At 52.1% G+C, this 13,562-nt stretch overlaps 1 protein-coding gene across 3 annotated transcripts; it reads right to left on the reverse strand.

Annotated features, from left to right (window-relative positions):
* Nucleotides 1-1,854: 1,854 nt before the first annotated feature.
* On the reverse strand, nt 1,855-12,780 carry LOC142901450 (NUAK family SNF1-like kinase 1). Of its 3 annotated transcripts, XM_076045967.1 has the most exons (8): nt 12,261-12,780; nt 8,249-8,369; nt 7,686-7,837; nt 6,366-6,431; nt 4,563-4,682; nt 3,769-3,901; nt 3,492-3,689; nt 1,855-3,443 (listed from the first exon to the last, which is right to left on the reverse strand). In XM_076045967.1, exons 1-8 carry the CDS (start codon nt 12,534-12,536, stop codon nt 2,641-2,643), a joined length of 1,869 nt encoding a protein of 622 aa, XP_075902082.1. In that variant the 5' UTR covers nt 12,537-12,780; the 3' UTR covers nt 1,855-2,640. The 3 variants fall into 3 exon arrangements, with proteins under 3 accessions (XP_075902082.1, XP_075902081.1, XP_075902083.1); XM_076045966.1 differs by having other exon boundaries at nt 1,855-3,689; XM_076045968.1 differs by lacking the exon at nt 4,563-4,682 and having other exon boundaries at nt 1,855-3,689.
* Between the last annotated feature and the right edge of the window lie 782 nt (nt 12,781-13,562).

Here is a 13,562-nt window from a genome sequence, read left to right on the forward strand (position 1 = left end):
ACTACATTCACTTCAGGCAATACAGGAAGTTTTAAATATGTTCTTCTGCTCTGGACTGCTGGGTGCTCTGCAAGACCTTGAGAAGGGAAAGGTCATGAAGTGGCAGTTATGTTGCAGGTGTCTGTTGGTATCAACAATAAATCTGAAGACTGTCTATGGACAACACCCAGACACTCAGCTTTGCATGCAAAAAGTTGTTAGCAAGATAATGACGGCCTGCCACAGAAGAATGTGCTGAGTTATTATGTTTGCTGCATAGAAAAACAACACACTTCATTTCCTCATTAGTTTTATCACTCACTCCACCCACCAGAATATCAACATCAGCAAGCCAGTCAGCTTCTGTCAAGTCCTGACATGATGGTGACATTAGATCACAAGGTACCAAGAGTCACTCAAAGGAAGACCAAGGCTTCAGGATTTCAATGCTGTTTGATTATTATTATTATTATTATTATTATTATTATTATTATTATTATTATTATTGTTATTATTATTGTTATTATATTATTATTATTATTATTATTATTATTATTATTATTAGTAGTAGTAGTAGTAGTAGTAGTAGTAGTATTTATTTTTTGGCTTCCTATCAATATAAGGCCACTACTGGGTGGAGGCTAAAGACCTGTTAATATTTTTAATGTGTTTATAATGAACAAAATTATAATGACATCTTGACAAGATGTCATTTTGAAATGGAACCATATGTTTGTTTTATTATTATTTTCAAACGGTGTATTTTAAAAGTGAAGTCATCCCTGTGTCAGGCTTTGCATGATGAGTAAAGACGTCTTGCATTCTGCAATGGGCGCTGAATTATAGCACAAAAAACGAGGAAGAAAGCACCGCGGAGGCTGTGAAGTCGAACGTTTTGATTAAAAAGTGGCCGCAAGAGGGCGCCCTTTTTCAGGCCTTGCAGCTTCAACGCTCCAGAGGCCACTGTCACACACCAGTTAAAGCACTTTAGCCACAAAGTAGCAACACAAAAAGATGACGCATGAAATAAAGTACTCACAAACTATGATTCTTATTCATCCCAGCCTACTGAATTAATTAATTAATACAATATTAATTCATCTGGGCCAGAAGCTTGAGAGGTTCTGGGCAAAGGAATCGCGTGCATATTTAGTAGAGATAAAATGTGGTGGAAAAACAACCATCTGAAAATGAGTGGCACGTGTTTGTTTATCAGCCGCGTCTCTCTTTCTCAATGTGAACACATGCAAGAACATATTGAGAACAATTTGTCCAGTTAAACAAGCTCATCCAGTGAGGGTGGCGGCACAGTTCAGTCAGCTGACTGAGCAAAAGAGACAAACACAAGTGTGGTGTCTCACGCTGACAAGTCGTGTTTCCACCACACTCTTACCACAGGTTTCCTCTTTCTCATCCTTTTTATTTTCCAAGTGCCCGGTCCGTTGAAAAGGTTCTGTTATGGAAACAGTGCTGGAAAGCCGACCGGCAGTCAATTCAGCTCACTTCACGTTTGGTTTCTATCCTAAGCAGACGCTCTGAGTCCTCGTGCGGCATGTCACTCAGGAAAATGGGACGTTAACCAGGAAGAGGAGCCAGTGGAGACGAAAGGTTGATTTAAAGTTCACCTTACGTCAGGCGTCTGAGTTTGGTTGCTCAAGGCCATCGCACACTATAGAATTACTTTGATTTTGTTAGTTTTACACAGATGTTGTCCATCTGTTGTCCACATCTGGACACAACTGGTATCGCTGTACTGAACCCCGGTATCGGTGTGGAGCATCTCTGTGGATCTCTAACTGAGGGAAAGAAGTGGGAACCTGTCAATTGCACATCATTTAATCAAGGCAATCCGAAAGGAAAGTCAACACAACTTTGTGTTTTTTTTACTGTCTCTCAGTCAGGAATTTACAGGAAGTAAAACATTACAATTGCTGCACACGTGATTTGATTTGAAAGGCCTCCAGCAGTAGAAACAAGGAGCTCTTCGCGCTTTGTTCTGATGTCCTTGAAGGTTCTCAGTCATCCGGGTCACCTTCCGGGTCCTGACCGTCTCCAAGACCTTTCATCTCTTACCAAAGGCCTCTTCACTGCAGTTTTGTCTAACGCTGCAAAGGAGAACGACGCTCCACAGCTCCACCGACGATCACGAGCAGGCAGTGGACCAACGTTCAGGTTCACAATAGTAATGTGTTGTTATTATTACAGCTGGAACCAGACGTGAGCATCTCAGAACATTTCTTCAAGCATCCAAACAAAACACAAAACAATTTAAAACGTGTCATCAGCTTTTGAAGTTATAATGCACTCCAGTGACCACCACCACCACTGCGTGTTCGCTTGAAACACGGCCGCTCTGCACTCGCCGCTACTGAGTTTTACTCTTGTGCAAACAAAGGCCGTCAGGAAGGCAAACAGAGGCGACGGCTTGGTCCAGACTGACAACACTGAGCTGGCGGCGCTGCGTTCAAGTCTCTGACAGCAACAACAGAGACAGTTTAGTGTGGGTGTGGTCACCTACACTGTGTGATTGTTGAGTCCTTACTGCTGGAACTGGGCGGAGTCAACTGTCACAATGTGATGTCACGTCCTGAACTTCACACCCAGTGGGGCTCTTCACTAGAATAAACTAGACTACTCCACTGAATTAGCCCCGCCCCTCCTCTAGCTCCGCCCCTCCCCCTCCAGCGGCTCCAGGTCGTCCTCAGAGCTGCAGGCGCTCTGCTGCCTCCTGTGGGAGAAACGCCGGCGGCGCGTCTGTACGCTGAGGTCCAGGAGGTCGAAGGAGTCGCAGGAGAAGAGGCTGTCCTCGCTCACCGCACTGGAGGGGCGGCTCCGGTGGCCGTCTGGCAGCCGGAGGTCCTCGGGGAGGGTGGCAGTGACAGCAGTGGCGGCAGCAGCAGCAGCAGCAGCAGCAGCAGTGGTGGGCAGGTCCAGGCTGCGGGAGAACTTGCCGTTGCGCTTCAGGATGCCCTTCCGCCTCCTGACAGCCTCCTCCGAGGGCGGGGGGCCGGGGGGGCGGTCCTCGGGGGTGGGGTGCTGGCGGGGGGGCTGCAGGTGGGGGCGGGTGGGGTCGCCGGCGTGGCCCCTGGAGCCCAGATCCCCCTCACACTGGGTCTTCAGAATGCCCTTCTTGGGCACCTTGGACGAGGGCTGGCTGAAGGTCGGGGGAGGCGGCGAGCCGGCGGTGGCGTGCACTTGGGGGGCGTGCATGAGGGTGGGACAGGGCTGCAGAGATGTGCCGCACAGCAGGGGGGCGCTGTGGCGAGGGAGGAACAGTGAGTCGAAGCTCCGCTGGGGCTTCAGGATCCCCTTGGGCTTCCTCCTCTCCGAGGCAGCAGGGGGCGCTGCGCTCTGGGGGATGGCGTTCTCCTTGCGTGACTTCCTGAGGCTCGACGCTCCTCCTGCTGCTCCTCCTGCTGCTCCTCCTGCTGCTCCTCCTCCTGCTCCTCCTGCTGCTCCTCCTGCTGCTCCTCCTCCTGCTCCTCCTGCTGCTCCTCCTGCTGCCTCGTGACTTTGCCAGCTGAAGCGACCAGGTGCCAGCAGCGGGGGAGAGGAAGGGGCGGGACCCTCCAGGTGGGGGAGGGGCCACGGACAGTCGCACACGCTGTCCTCGCAACCCAGGTTGAGCCACCGGTGGTGGGCCACGTCCTCCACGGTGGCCCGCTGGTCCACAGGAACCGTCAGCAGCCAGTCGATGAGAGAACCGGCGTCTGGGGGAAGGGGGCGGAGTCAGCGGCATGACGGCCATGACAGGCAGAGGGAGGGCGGGGCGGGGGGCGGCGGCCTCACCTGAGGGCGCGCTGGGTCGGCGGTACCGGCCCAGGACGATCTGCTGGCTGAGGACGGCCGGACTGCTGCTGTCGAAGGGCATCGTGCTGTAGAGCAGAGCAAAGAGCAGAACCCCCAGCGCCCAGCAGTCCACCTGGAAGAGGGGGGGGGGAAGACCGTGATGATGTCATCAACACCGCCAAGACTGTCTGAAAGCTTTCAATCTCAGTCACTATACACAGGAGTGCCTGTAGAGGGAGCCAGTGGGTGATTTGGGACTCCGCTGATGAGCAGCAGCCTGTTGTTCACCGTCTACGGCACAGGGGTCAAACTCTGGCCCGCGGGCCATATCTGGCCCACAGTGTCATTATATTAACACACAATCACTGCTGGCCTGCTGCTGCACATGTAGCACTAATACTACAAATCCCAACATGCTCGTTGATTGAAGGATGTTATTGTTATGACTTCATTGGTTCATTGTTGTTATTCTGAAAAAGGTTCCTGTTGAGATTCAGGCTGCAAATAAAAGAGAACCAGAAGATTCCTACTGACAGTGTATCTATGTCGAGGTGTTTTGTTCATGTGAAATGTGATTTTGCATGTGTGTGCAGTCTGAAGTTATTGATGCTTTGCTGTGTTCCATGAACAGGGTGTCTGGCTCCATACAAGCCGGTGCTCTGTCGTGTCTGGAGGAAGATTCTGTTCGGTCGATATCAACGTTGCACTGAGACTCGGTCCCAGTTTGACATGTTTGGCCCCGCTGAGTGTTTGAGTGCATGCTGGCAGCTGATTGGCTGGCTGCGGCGGCCCACCTCGGGGCCCTGGTAGGGCCGTCCTCTGACGATCTCCGGGGCAGCGTAGAGCGGACTGCCGCAGTAGGTCTGCAGCAGCGAGTCCCTCCTGAAGCGGCTGGACAGGCCGAAGTCGGCCAGCTGGAGTCGGAGCAGGAAGTGACATCATTATTAAGGTGACGTTCAAGAGAGGAAAACAGTGTGACTGAGCAGCTGACACGCCACTGAACCTGCAGCCTCCCACTTTTCTGGACCTTGAAAGCCGACTCCACAGACCTCTTCCCTTTGTGACATCATCGAAATGTCCTTGATTACACAACTGACCCCCCCCCCCCCCCCCCCGACCCCCAATTTCCTTTTGGAGGGACGACGGCGCTGCGCTGCTTTAAAGACGCCCTAACCAAAGATAGATCAGAATCAGAGTTGTTTTTACCAAGTCAAGTGAGGCACGAGAGAGAGAGGCGGAGCCAAACATCAGCTGCTGCTCCAGTCACGTCACGGAATCAGAGAGAGAGAGAGAGAGAGAGAGAGAGAGAGAGAGAGAGTGAGAGCTGTGGACATAGCGAGGAGGCATCTCTCTCTCTCTCTCTCTCTCTAACTCTCTGAAGAGATGGTTGAAATCGAGGGCGCCCCAACCCCCCCCCCTCCCCCAAGCACCCTCCACACACACATACACCCCCCACCCCCATAGTGTTGGAAATAATGGAGACGACGGCTTCACTTCCGTGGGGCCAAAGGTCAGCTGACACCTCAGTGGGCAGCAGCTAGTTTATACCAGGTGGGTATGGGGGGGGCGGGGGGGGGTAGCCATGCAGGCAGTTCCAGCTGCTGCTGCTGCTGCTGCTGCTGCTGCTGCTGTGTTTCCAGTCCAGCAGGGTCCATTAATCCTCCTCTGCTGCTCACTGGAACCTGCAGCTGCGACTCCTCCCTGCTAAACTCCTGCCACCCACTTCTGCACACGTGCAGTGGAGACCAGACACTTTGTGTTGAGGAGCCACCGAGAGTCACTGCGTCACTGCCGTCCTGAGGGTTTCAACCACAACACTGCTCCGAGCCCAGCTCACCAGCAGCAGTTCCAAGCAGGCCGGCCTGCCTCTGATTCAGCAGTCATGTGATGATGATCATCATCATAAAGAGCAAACATACATTTGGAGGCTGGAGACGGCAATCAGAAAGCTGCTGATCTCCACTGTGGTTGTGGTCGTGGTATGAAGGAGCCACATAAACTGAGCACTGATTCCAGAAGCAGAAGAGCTGAGAGTCCAGAGAAGAGGAGGAGGAGGAGGAGGAGGAGGAGGAGAAGAAGAAGAAGAAGAAGAAGAAGAAGAAGAAGAAGAAGAAGAAGAAGAAGAAGAAGAAGAAGAAGAAGAAGAAGAAGAAGAAGAAGAACCAGAGACCTGCAGACCTGATGGTGTTGGTGGTGTTGGCAACTGACACCATCAGGTCAACCAAAATGCTCCAACAGACAGGCAGACAGGCAGGCAGGCAGGCAGGCAGGCAGGCAGGCAGACAGACAGGCAGGCAGACAGACAGTTCTCAGACTTTAAAACCCTCTGACTGGCCAGCTGCTTCTCGATTCCCAGTGTTGCTCCTCCCTTGCTCCGCCTCCATTCTTTGAGCGGCTCTAGAAGGAGACAACCTCCCTAATAAGGCCAGAAGAAGGATCCAGGAGTTGTTTGGAGAGGACCTGGACCTGGGATGTTTGATTTTGGAGCTGCTTGGCCTCCTTCTTCTAAGTATAGCAGGGTGTTTGTTTCCATTGGACACGTGACTTCATGAGAGCAGCTTCTCCACAGTAACACCACCTCATCTTCTCCAGCTCACCTTCACATTGAGCTCTCCGTCCAGGAGGATGTTCTCCAGCTTGAGGTCTCGGTGCACGATTCCATTCTGCAAGAGGAGGGAAGTTGACACTCGGTCACGTCAGGAATGATTGTTTTCTGTGTCGACACGATGAGGAGAGGCCGACGCCTGCGTCCACGCCACGCAGAGCGAAGAGAGCGACAGGGAAAATGACAAAGTCAAGGTGAAGTTCTGGATGTAGCAGAAGATCCAGAGATCTCCTCAGAAACACATCTGCCTTCAGAGCAGGAAGTGAGCAGAACAGCATGTACACAATCCCATGCCATCTGTGTGTGTGTGTGGTGTGTGTGTGTGTGTGTGTGTGTGTGTGTGTGTGTGTGTGTGTAAGAGCATACAAGAGCGAGGGAGAGAGGGGGGGGAGAGAGAGCGTCAGACAACCTAATGTGTGTGTGATTAAGCAGGTTTTGCTATTTTTAGAGCCTGGAAGAGAAGACATGCAAAAAAAGAACAAAAAACAAACTGCCGCCCAAACCACACGAATGAGTGGAATTTATTCTCCTCTTCCTGCAGCCTGAGTCATCCCTCCATCCCTCCGTCCCTGCATCTCTCTCATACCTCCGCAGCTCAGTGCTCCATCGTTCATTCATGCCGCAACAATTTGTGTCTATTTCTGGAGGAGGGGGCTGGGGGGGCAGCCCCCCCCCCCTCCTCCCCACACACACACACACACACACACACACACACACACACACACACACACACACACACACACACGCACACACACAGATCTCATCCACACTGTTACTTGTGCATTAGCAGGATTTATTTATCCCCTATTTCCCATAATTCTGCTCCCTGGCACTGCTGCTGATTGTATGGACGCACAAACAAAGCAACAAAGAGCAGTGTGTTCCTGCACTAAGACTGCTACTGTTGGGTGGGGTGGGGTGGGGGGCAGTACAGGAAGCTCATTCAGGCAACATGTTTGCTAATATGTGTCAGTGTGTGACTGTGGAAAACAGTCAAAGGATAATTCGCTCTTAACCCAGAGCGATGTGAAAACCTGGAGTCAAGTTTAGTTTTCCTGCAGCATTAGGATTGCAAGGATTGCAAGGATTGCAAGGATTGCAAGGATTGGGAGGATTGGGAGGGTTTAGAGCTGCTGTGCTCACAAGCACAGAAGACCAAGGTGCAGTCCAGCACGTGCTGGCATGTGCTCTGCTAATGCTGAATTCCACAGATGTTCTTGCAAGTAGAGAACAGAATAGAATGGAAGAGAATAGTGTGTGTGTGTGTGTGTGTGTGTGTGTGTGTGTGTGTGTGTGTGTGTGTGGGACCTGCCTGGTGGCAGTAGTGCACGGCCGAGGTGATCTGTCTGAAGATGCTCCTGGCCTCGTCCTCCGGCAGCCTCCTCCTCTCCTGGATGTAGTCGTACAGCTCCCCCCTAGTGGCCAACTCCATCACCATCACGATCCTGTCGCGGCTCTCAAACACTGCGCAGAGACGCACAAACACACTGCGTAACGCAACTGATGCCACCGCAGCAGGAAGTGAAGAGCCAATTTTCACAATTCTGGAGAAGCTCCAGACCAGGAGACTAAAACACAGTCGGGTCAATCTGGACCAGAACCTGTGAAACATCTCTTCCAGATACACTCCGCTCCCACAGACTCAGTCAGGCCAGCAGGGGGAGCCTCACTGACTTTCACTCAGCTCCACTGTGGTTCTGATTTTATTCTCAATAATCTCGCTGGATTTCTTTTCATATTCTCTGTACTGATTGGTCCACATTGTCAAAAAAATTGGTGGCAATGTGTGTGTGTGTGTGTGTGTGTGTGTGTGTGTGTGTGTGTGTGTGTGTGTGTGTGTGTGTGTGTGTGTGTGTGTGTGTGTGTGTGCCTCACCCTCGTGCACTCTGATGATGTTGGGGTGCCTCAGGGTGGCGCTGATCTCGATCTCTCTCTGGATGTGGATCCTGTCCAGCTCGTCTGTGATTCGCTCTTTGCGGATGGACTTGATGGCCACCTGAGGGCGCACATGGTCGTTGTTGAAGTTTCATAAAGCAAGAACCCAGCACACAGAGAGAGAGACAATACTGTCAGGAGAGATGCTCTCCTCTTTGTGCAGTAGATGAAGCAGGCGGAGGCGGTGTGAGGACGGCCGTCTCCATGAGGACACTCAGCGAGGTCCAGGTCCTGCTCCTGCTCCTCCACCTCCCTCCCTCCCTCCTCCTCCTCCTCCTCCTCTTCCTCTTCCTCCTTCTCCCCCTCCCTCCTCCTCCTTGTTGTTGTTGTTGTCATGCTCCACTTCCACACTGGGTTTGGTGCCAGTTGACACACATTCCCCTTGAATGAACTCCCTGGGAAACCCACCAGTTCTCCAAGTTCTCATTACCAACCATCCATCCATCCATCCATCTATCATCCATCCATCCATCTGTCCGTTAATTCATCTGTATTTGCGTGTGTAAACTTTCAGAAGAAGCTGTCGGCTATTTGTGCCCTGTCGGGTCTGCAGGGACATTATTATGGTCTGGTGGTGATTTGGGGGTTGGGGGGTGATGGGGGAGGGAGGGGGGTTGAAGCACTGGATGATGGATGGTCAGAGTGGAGCTCTGCTGATCTGCTCACACTGGCAGGCAGCAGATGGCTGTCACTCTTCCATCCCTGGACCACGGCAACCTCACAGAGACAGCAGTCAGTCCTCAAACCCCCTGGTTGGCAAATGGTTTGCCACCGAAATGGTTCCGAACAGGCTCCAAAATGTTTTGGCTCCAAAACATCAGCGTGTCCTATTTGGCAAAACTTTGAGGTGGAAAAAAAATGGATGAATAAAGGAGCCAGAACTGTGCTGATGGCAACTCTCCTTCCTCCTCCCTCTGCTGTTCTAGCATCCCAGTGAAAAAGAGTCATAAAATCCTTTTTCTTCTCCTTCTCCTCCTTCTTCTCCTCCTTCTTCTTCTTCTCAGCCCCTGGCAGTGAGTGTCCCTGAGCTCCAGCAGGAACTGTCCCCAGGGTCGGAACAGATCATTCCCAGCTGCGGGGGACGAGGAACCAGTGGAAGACATCGTTCTCACGCTCCGCCGTCCACTGTGGGACTCATCTCCTTCCACCGGCTCGTCCCAGAAGAAGCATCAACGCACAGGGACCTTTGAAGAAGACGAGGATGAAGCTCCAGCTCGCTCACACAGACACTCGGTTGAGAGTTCGGGGCCTCGAGTGGCCGGCAGGCGAATGGAACGCGTCCAATAATTTCTGGGTTCTCACATTTAGTCGATGTGCTTCTGAGCGGTCGGCTGCCCTGAAGACCTGCTGGTGGGCCAAGAGGAGCAGAACCCGGGCCCAGCCTGGCGGGACGAAGGCCGGGGTGAACACAGCAGGTTGGACGGTGTGGTCTCAGGGCCAAAAAGCTGCTGCTGGACTGACCCAACAAACACTTGACTGGGTTCCAGGGATGTGAGATTAAGGCCTGATCAGCAGAACACAGAGACATTGTTCTCAAGGGAGAACAAAGAGAACTTTTTTTTGGTTTGTTCTCCTTCCTTTCTTTCTTTTTAAGAGAGGCACGTGCGCAGATGACGTGTGCACGCTCGTCTTCCGTGCATGTGAGCGTATGATGTCACTGTGCACGCAAATGTCTCGGTTTGCTCCTCCAAACAAAGTGTCATTGTTCCTCTAAACACGGCGGCTGGTGGTGGTGGAACAAGATGCATGCTGGGAATCCGCGAGCAGACGTGTGCACGAGACACACGAGGTCGTCTGAGATCCCTGTGTGCTTCCACACAAACACACCCAGTGATTTGATGTCACTTTTACTTTCCTGGTGTTTTTCCAACAATGAGAGTCACGGAGCTCCAGAAAGAAAAGAAGAAACAGAAGAAAGCCTCCAACATTTGCCCTTTGTGATGTCACAGTGCCTGGTCAGGTGTTAGTCCCGCCCTCAGAGATCACCCAGACATCACCATGGCTTTTTGTTTGCATGTTCAGGCACCATGAGACTCCCAATCCCACGTGGACACACACACGCACACACACACACACACACGCACACACAGTGTGTGAGCATCACTGAAGCTCCTCCTCTGCTGCAGCTGTGGAAGTTCTGGGATTAAAGCAGCTTGTTGCCAAATGGAGCGTTGACCTCATCACTAATCAAGCAACTCCTGCATCCATGATCTGAGCCAGCAGGGGGCCTCGGTCCTCCTCCCTCACACAGCCACACTCTCCTCGTCACCTTCATCTCACTTCTTTGCTGCCGCATGAGTGGCTCTTCAAGTGTCTCCTCCCCTCCTGCTGCCCTCCTTGACAACAGCCCCCCCACTCATCCCCCAAGCGCCCCCCACCCCCTCCCACTCTTGTTTCCAAAAATAATGTCCGTTTTGTTTCAAAGAATCTTTGGTATGCGCTGGCTGCCAGCTCAAAGAATTCAGCATCTCTCTCTCTCTCTCTCTCTCTCTCTCTCCCCCCCTTCTCTCTCTCCTTCTCCCCCCCTCTCTCTCTCCTTCTCCCCCCTCTCTCTCTCTCTCTCTCTCACTGTATTAGAGCATCAATCTTACCCTTCCACTCTCTCCCTCTCCCCCCCTCCCCCCCCCCCTCTCTCCCTTTCCCCCCCTCTCTCTCACTGTATTAGAGCATCAATCTTCCCCTTCCTCTCTCTCTCTCTCTCTCTCAGGTGTGAGTCTTGCTCTTGCTAAAACAAGGGAGATTATTCTAATCAGAGAGTTTCTGTGAAGTGAAAGATAAAGCGAGCAATGTCAGATCAGAACATCTGACAAGAAATCTGGCTCCAAAAAAAAGTCTTATTTATTTTGAGTGTTGGGTTGAAGACCGACACGTCAGCTGGCCTGACTGACTAGTGGTTGAGAGCCGTGGCTGGTGGTGGTCCAGGAGGAGGAGGCTGGGTGGGTGAGTCAGAGCCGAGGCATCTCAGCCTGGCAGCGCAGGAAGCAGGACGTGCTGCTCCAGCATGAGCTCATGAGCTCAGCCACCAACACAAAGCTTCCCAGTGCACCAGCAAACCCAGCCAATGGCAGTTCTGGGACAAACAAGTCACACTCAACAAGTTGCCTCGTGAGTTGTAGACATGAGTGGGAACGGAAGGTCCATCATGATGCCTTCAGGGACAGAGCTGTCAACCTGATCTGAGCCACGGTACATTTTATATGAAAGAAATGCCGTGATGTTTAGTAGCCTCATAATGAGGCTTTCATCTCGTAACTTCTTCAGACTCACTCAGTGTGAACACAGTGTGGATGCTCACTAAGCCGCCACACTCACTCCACCATAGAAGCTGAGTGTTTTTTAGACCAATGAAGTGAAATTGGATCATTTTTCACGGCTCACCCGACATCATCTCTCGCTGCACTGGTGTGCTGAAAAACACTCTTCTATCCAGACTGCTGTGCATGCAACACACAAGAGGAACACAAGAATCTAGGACAGGCGTGGGCAAACTATGGCCCGGAGGCCATATGAGGCCAGTTAAGCTTTTTAATCTGGCCGGTTGAACTTGAAGAAATAATAGTAGTAGTCAGTCCGTCATAAAATAGAGACAAAATATGTCATTTCAATAAAGAGCAAAACACCCTGGTGGTTCTGGACGGTTCCAGGTGGTTCTGGGTGGTTCTAAGAACTGAACACCCTGGTGGGGCTTCAAAGACACTGACTTGGTTACAACTTTGCTTCATTTTCCATTGACATTCCAGCAACATGTTTCCTCCATGATATCCCAGGATAGATTGTTTCCTCCTATGAGGTGGCTCACCACAACATTCCATGCATCTGCTGCTGCTCCACTACCCCCCTCTGGCACACTGTAGAAGTCACTGTGGCCCCCCAGTCAAGAAGTTATCCCCCCAATCTAGACGGTCCATGTGTCTGTGTAGTGAAGTCCGGCAGCAGCAGCAGCAGCACTCACCGTCCTGCGGCTCGTCCTCTCCACCGCCTTCTTCACCTTCCCGTAGGTGCCGCAGCCCAGAGTCTCCATCACCTCGTAGCGGTGCCGCAGGTTGTGTTTGTGCTGATGCTTCTTCACTTCAGTCGGCGGGGTGGTGACGGCAGCAGCGCCACCAGCAGCTCTGCGCGTTCCCATCAACTTCGGCGACTCCTCGCGGCCGCCGGAAGCGGCGTCCTGCAGGCGGCAGAGCTCCGAGTGGCGGCCCGGCTTCATCTCCTCCTCCTCCCGCCGACCCATCCTCTCCGCCCGGCGGACTGGAGGACCCAGGAGCTCCGCGGCAGCCTGGTGCGAGCCTGGCGCTTGCCTGGCGGGCAGCTCGGCAGCCACGCAGCGCGCTCACGGAAGCCAAGAGAGAGCCGCGCGCTCCATCCGCTCCACAGCTGTGTGTGTGTTGGTTCCACCACAAGCAGCAACAGGAGACACACAAGACCACGTGGTCCGGGCCGTGTGGGAGGAGCCTCGTTGCCCCGGGGGGAGGGGCTAACTCGGGGGGGGGGGGGGGGGGACTGCATATTTAAATACTCAGCTGATGGATTTTCCACATCAGAGCTTTGCCAGACTTTTTATTCATTTCTGTCTTTATTTGCAGCTCCGGTCGGATTCTTTGTGTGTTTTAATAGAAACAGGATGTTTGGAATATGTTTGCCTTTGAATTGAATAATGAGAGAACAAGTCTGAAAACATTCACTTCAATCAACTGTTTATAACCTCACCACATCTCAACCAGAGGAAACTGCTACTTGTGAAGGTGAAGCTTTAAAAGCGAGTGCAGCTGGTGAAAGCAGAGGCAGAGCTGCAGGAGTCCCAAGCAGCTTCTTCTGCTTCTGCCTCCTTGTTGTCACAGTGTGGTGGCACTGACATCCATTACTGGCTGGACTTCAGCAAGCAGAGGTTAAAACTAAATGGAGATAGATATCTATACCTAGACCGATATCTATATATATCTATATATTGTTTTATGTTGATGCAGAAAAACACAGTGAAAGAGCAGAGCAGTAGTTTTTGACCTCAGTGTTGAAGATCCTCCAGAAGTCATGGCTTTGAACTTTCATTCTTAAATACAGACGTGTATTTAAATTGCAGAAGCACGGCACTCAGTGGCCTGATGTGTTTTGCTGGTGATGCGTTCGCTGGCTGTTGGTCACAACCAAAGGCAGTGAAATGACGCAGCACCGCAAAGTGCAGTTCAGTTCCCCGACAGCCAAACCGGCTCATTCAAGACGTTCATGGTGAACGCAGCTGCACCGGACCAGCACCGGACCA

Source organism: Nelusetta ayraudi, unplaced genomic scaffold, assembly GCF_046127955.1.
Source record: "Nelusetta ayraudi isolate G7.1 ecotype Tasmania unplaced genomic scaffold, CSIRO-AGI_Nayr_v1 ptg000088l, whole genome shotgun sequence".
NCBI lineage: Eukaryota > Metazoa > Chordata > Actinopteri > Tetraodontiformes > Monacanthidae > Nelusetta > Nelusetta ayraudi.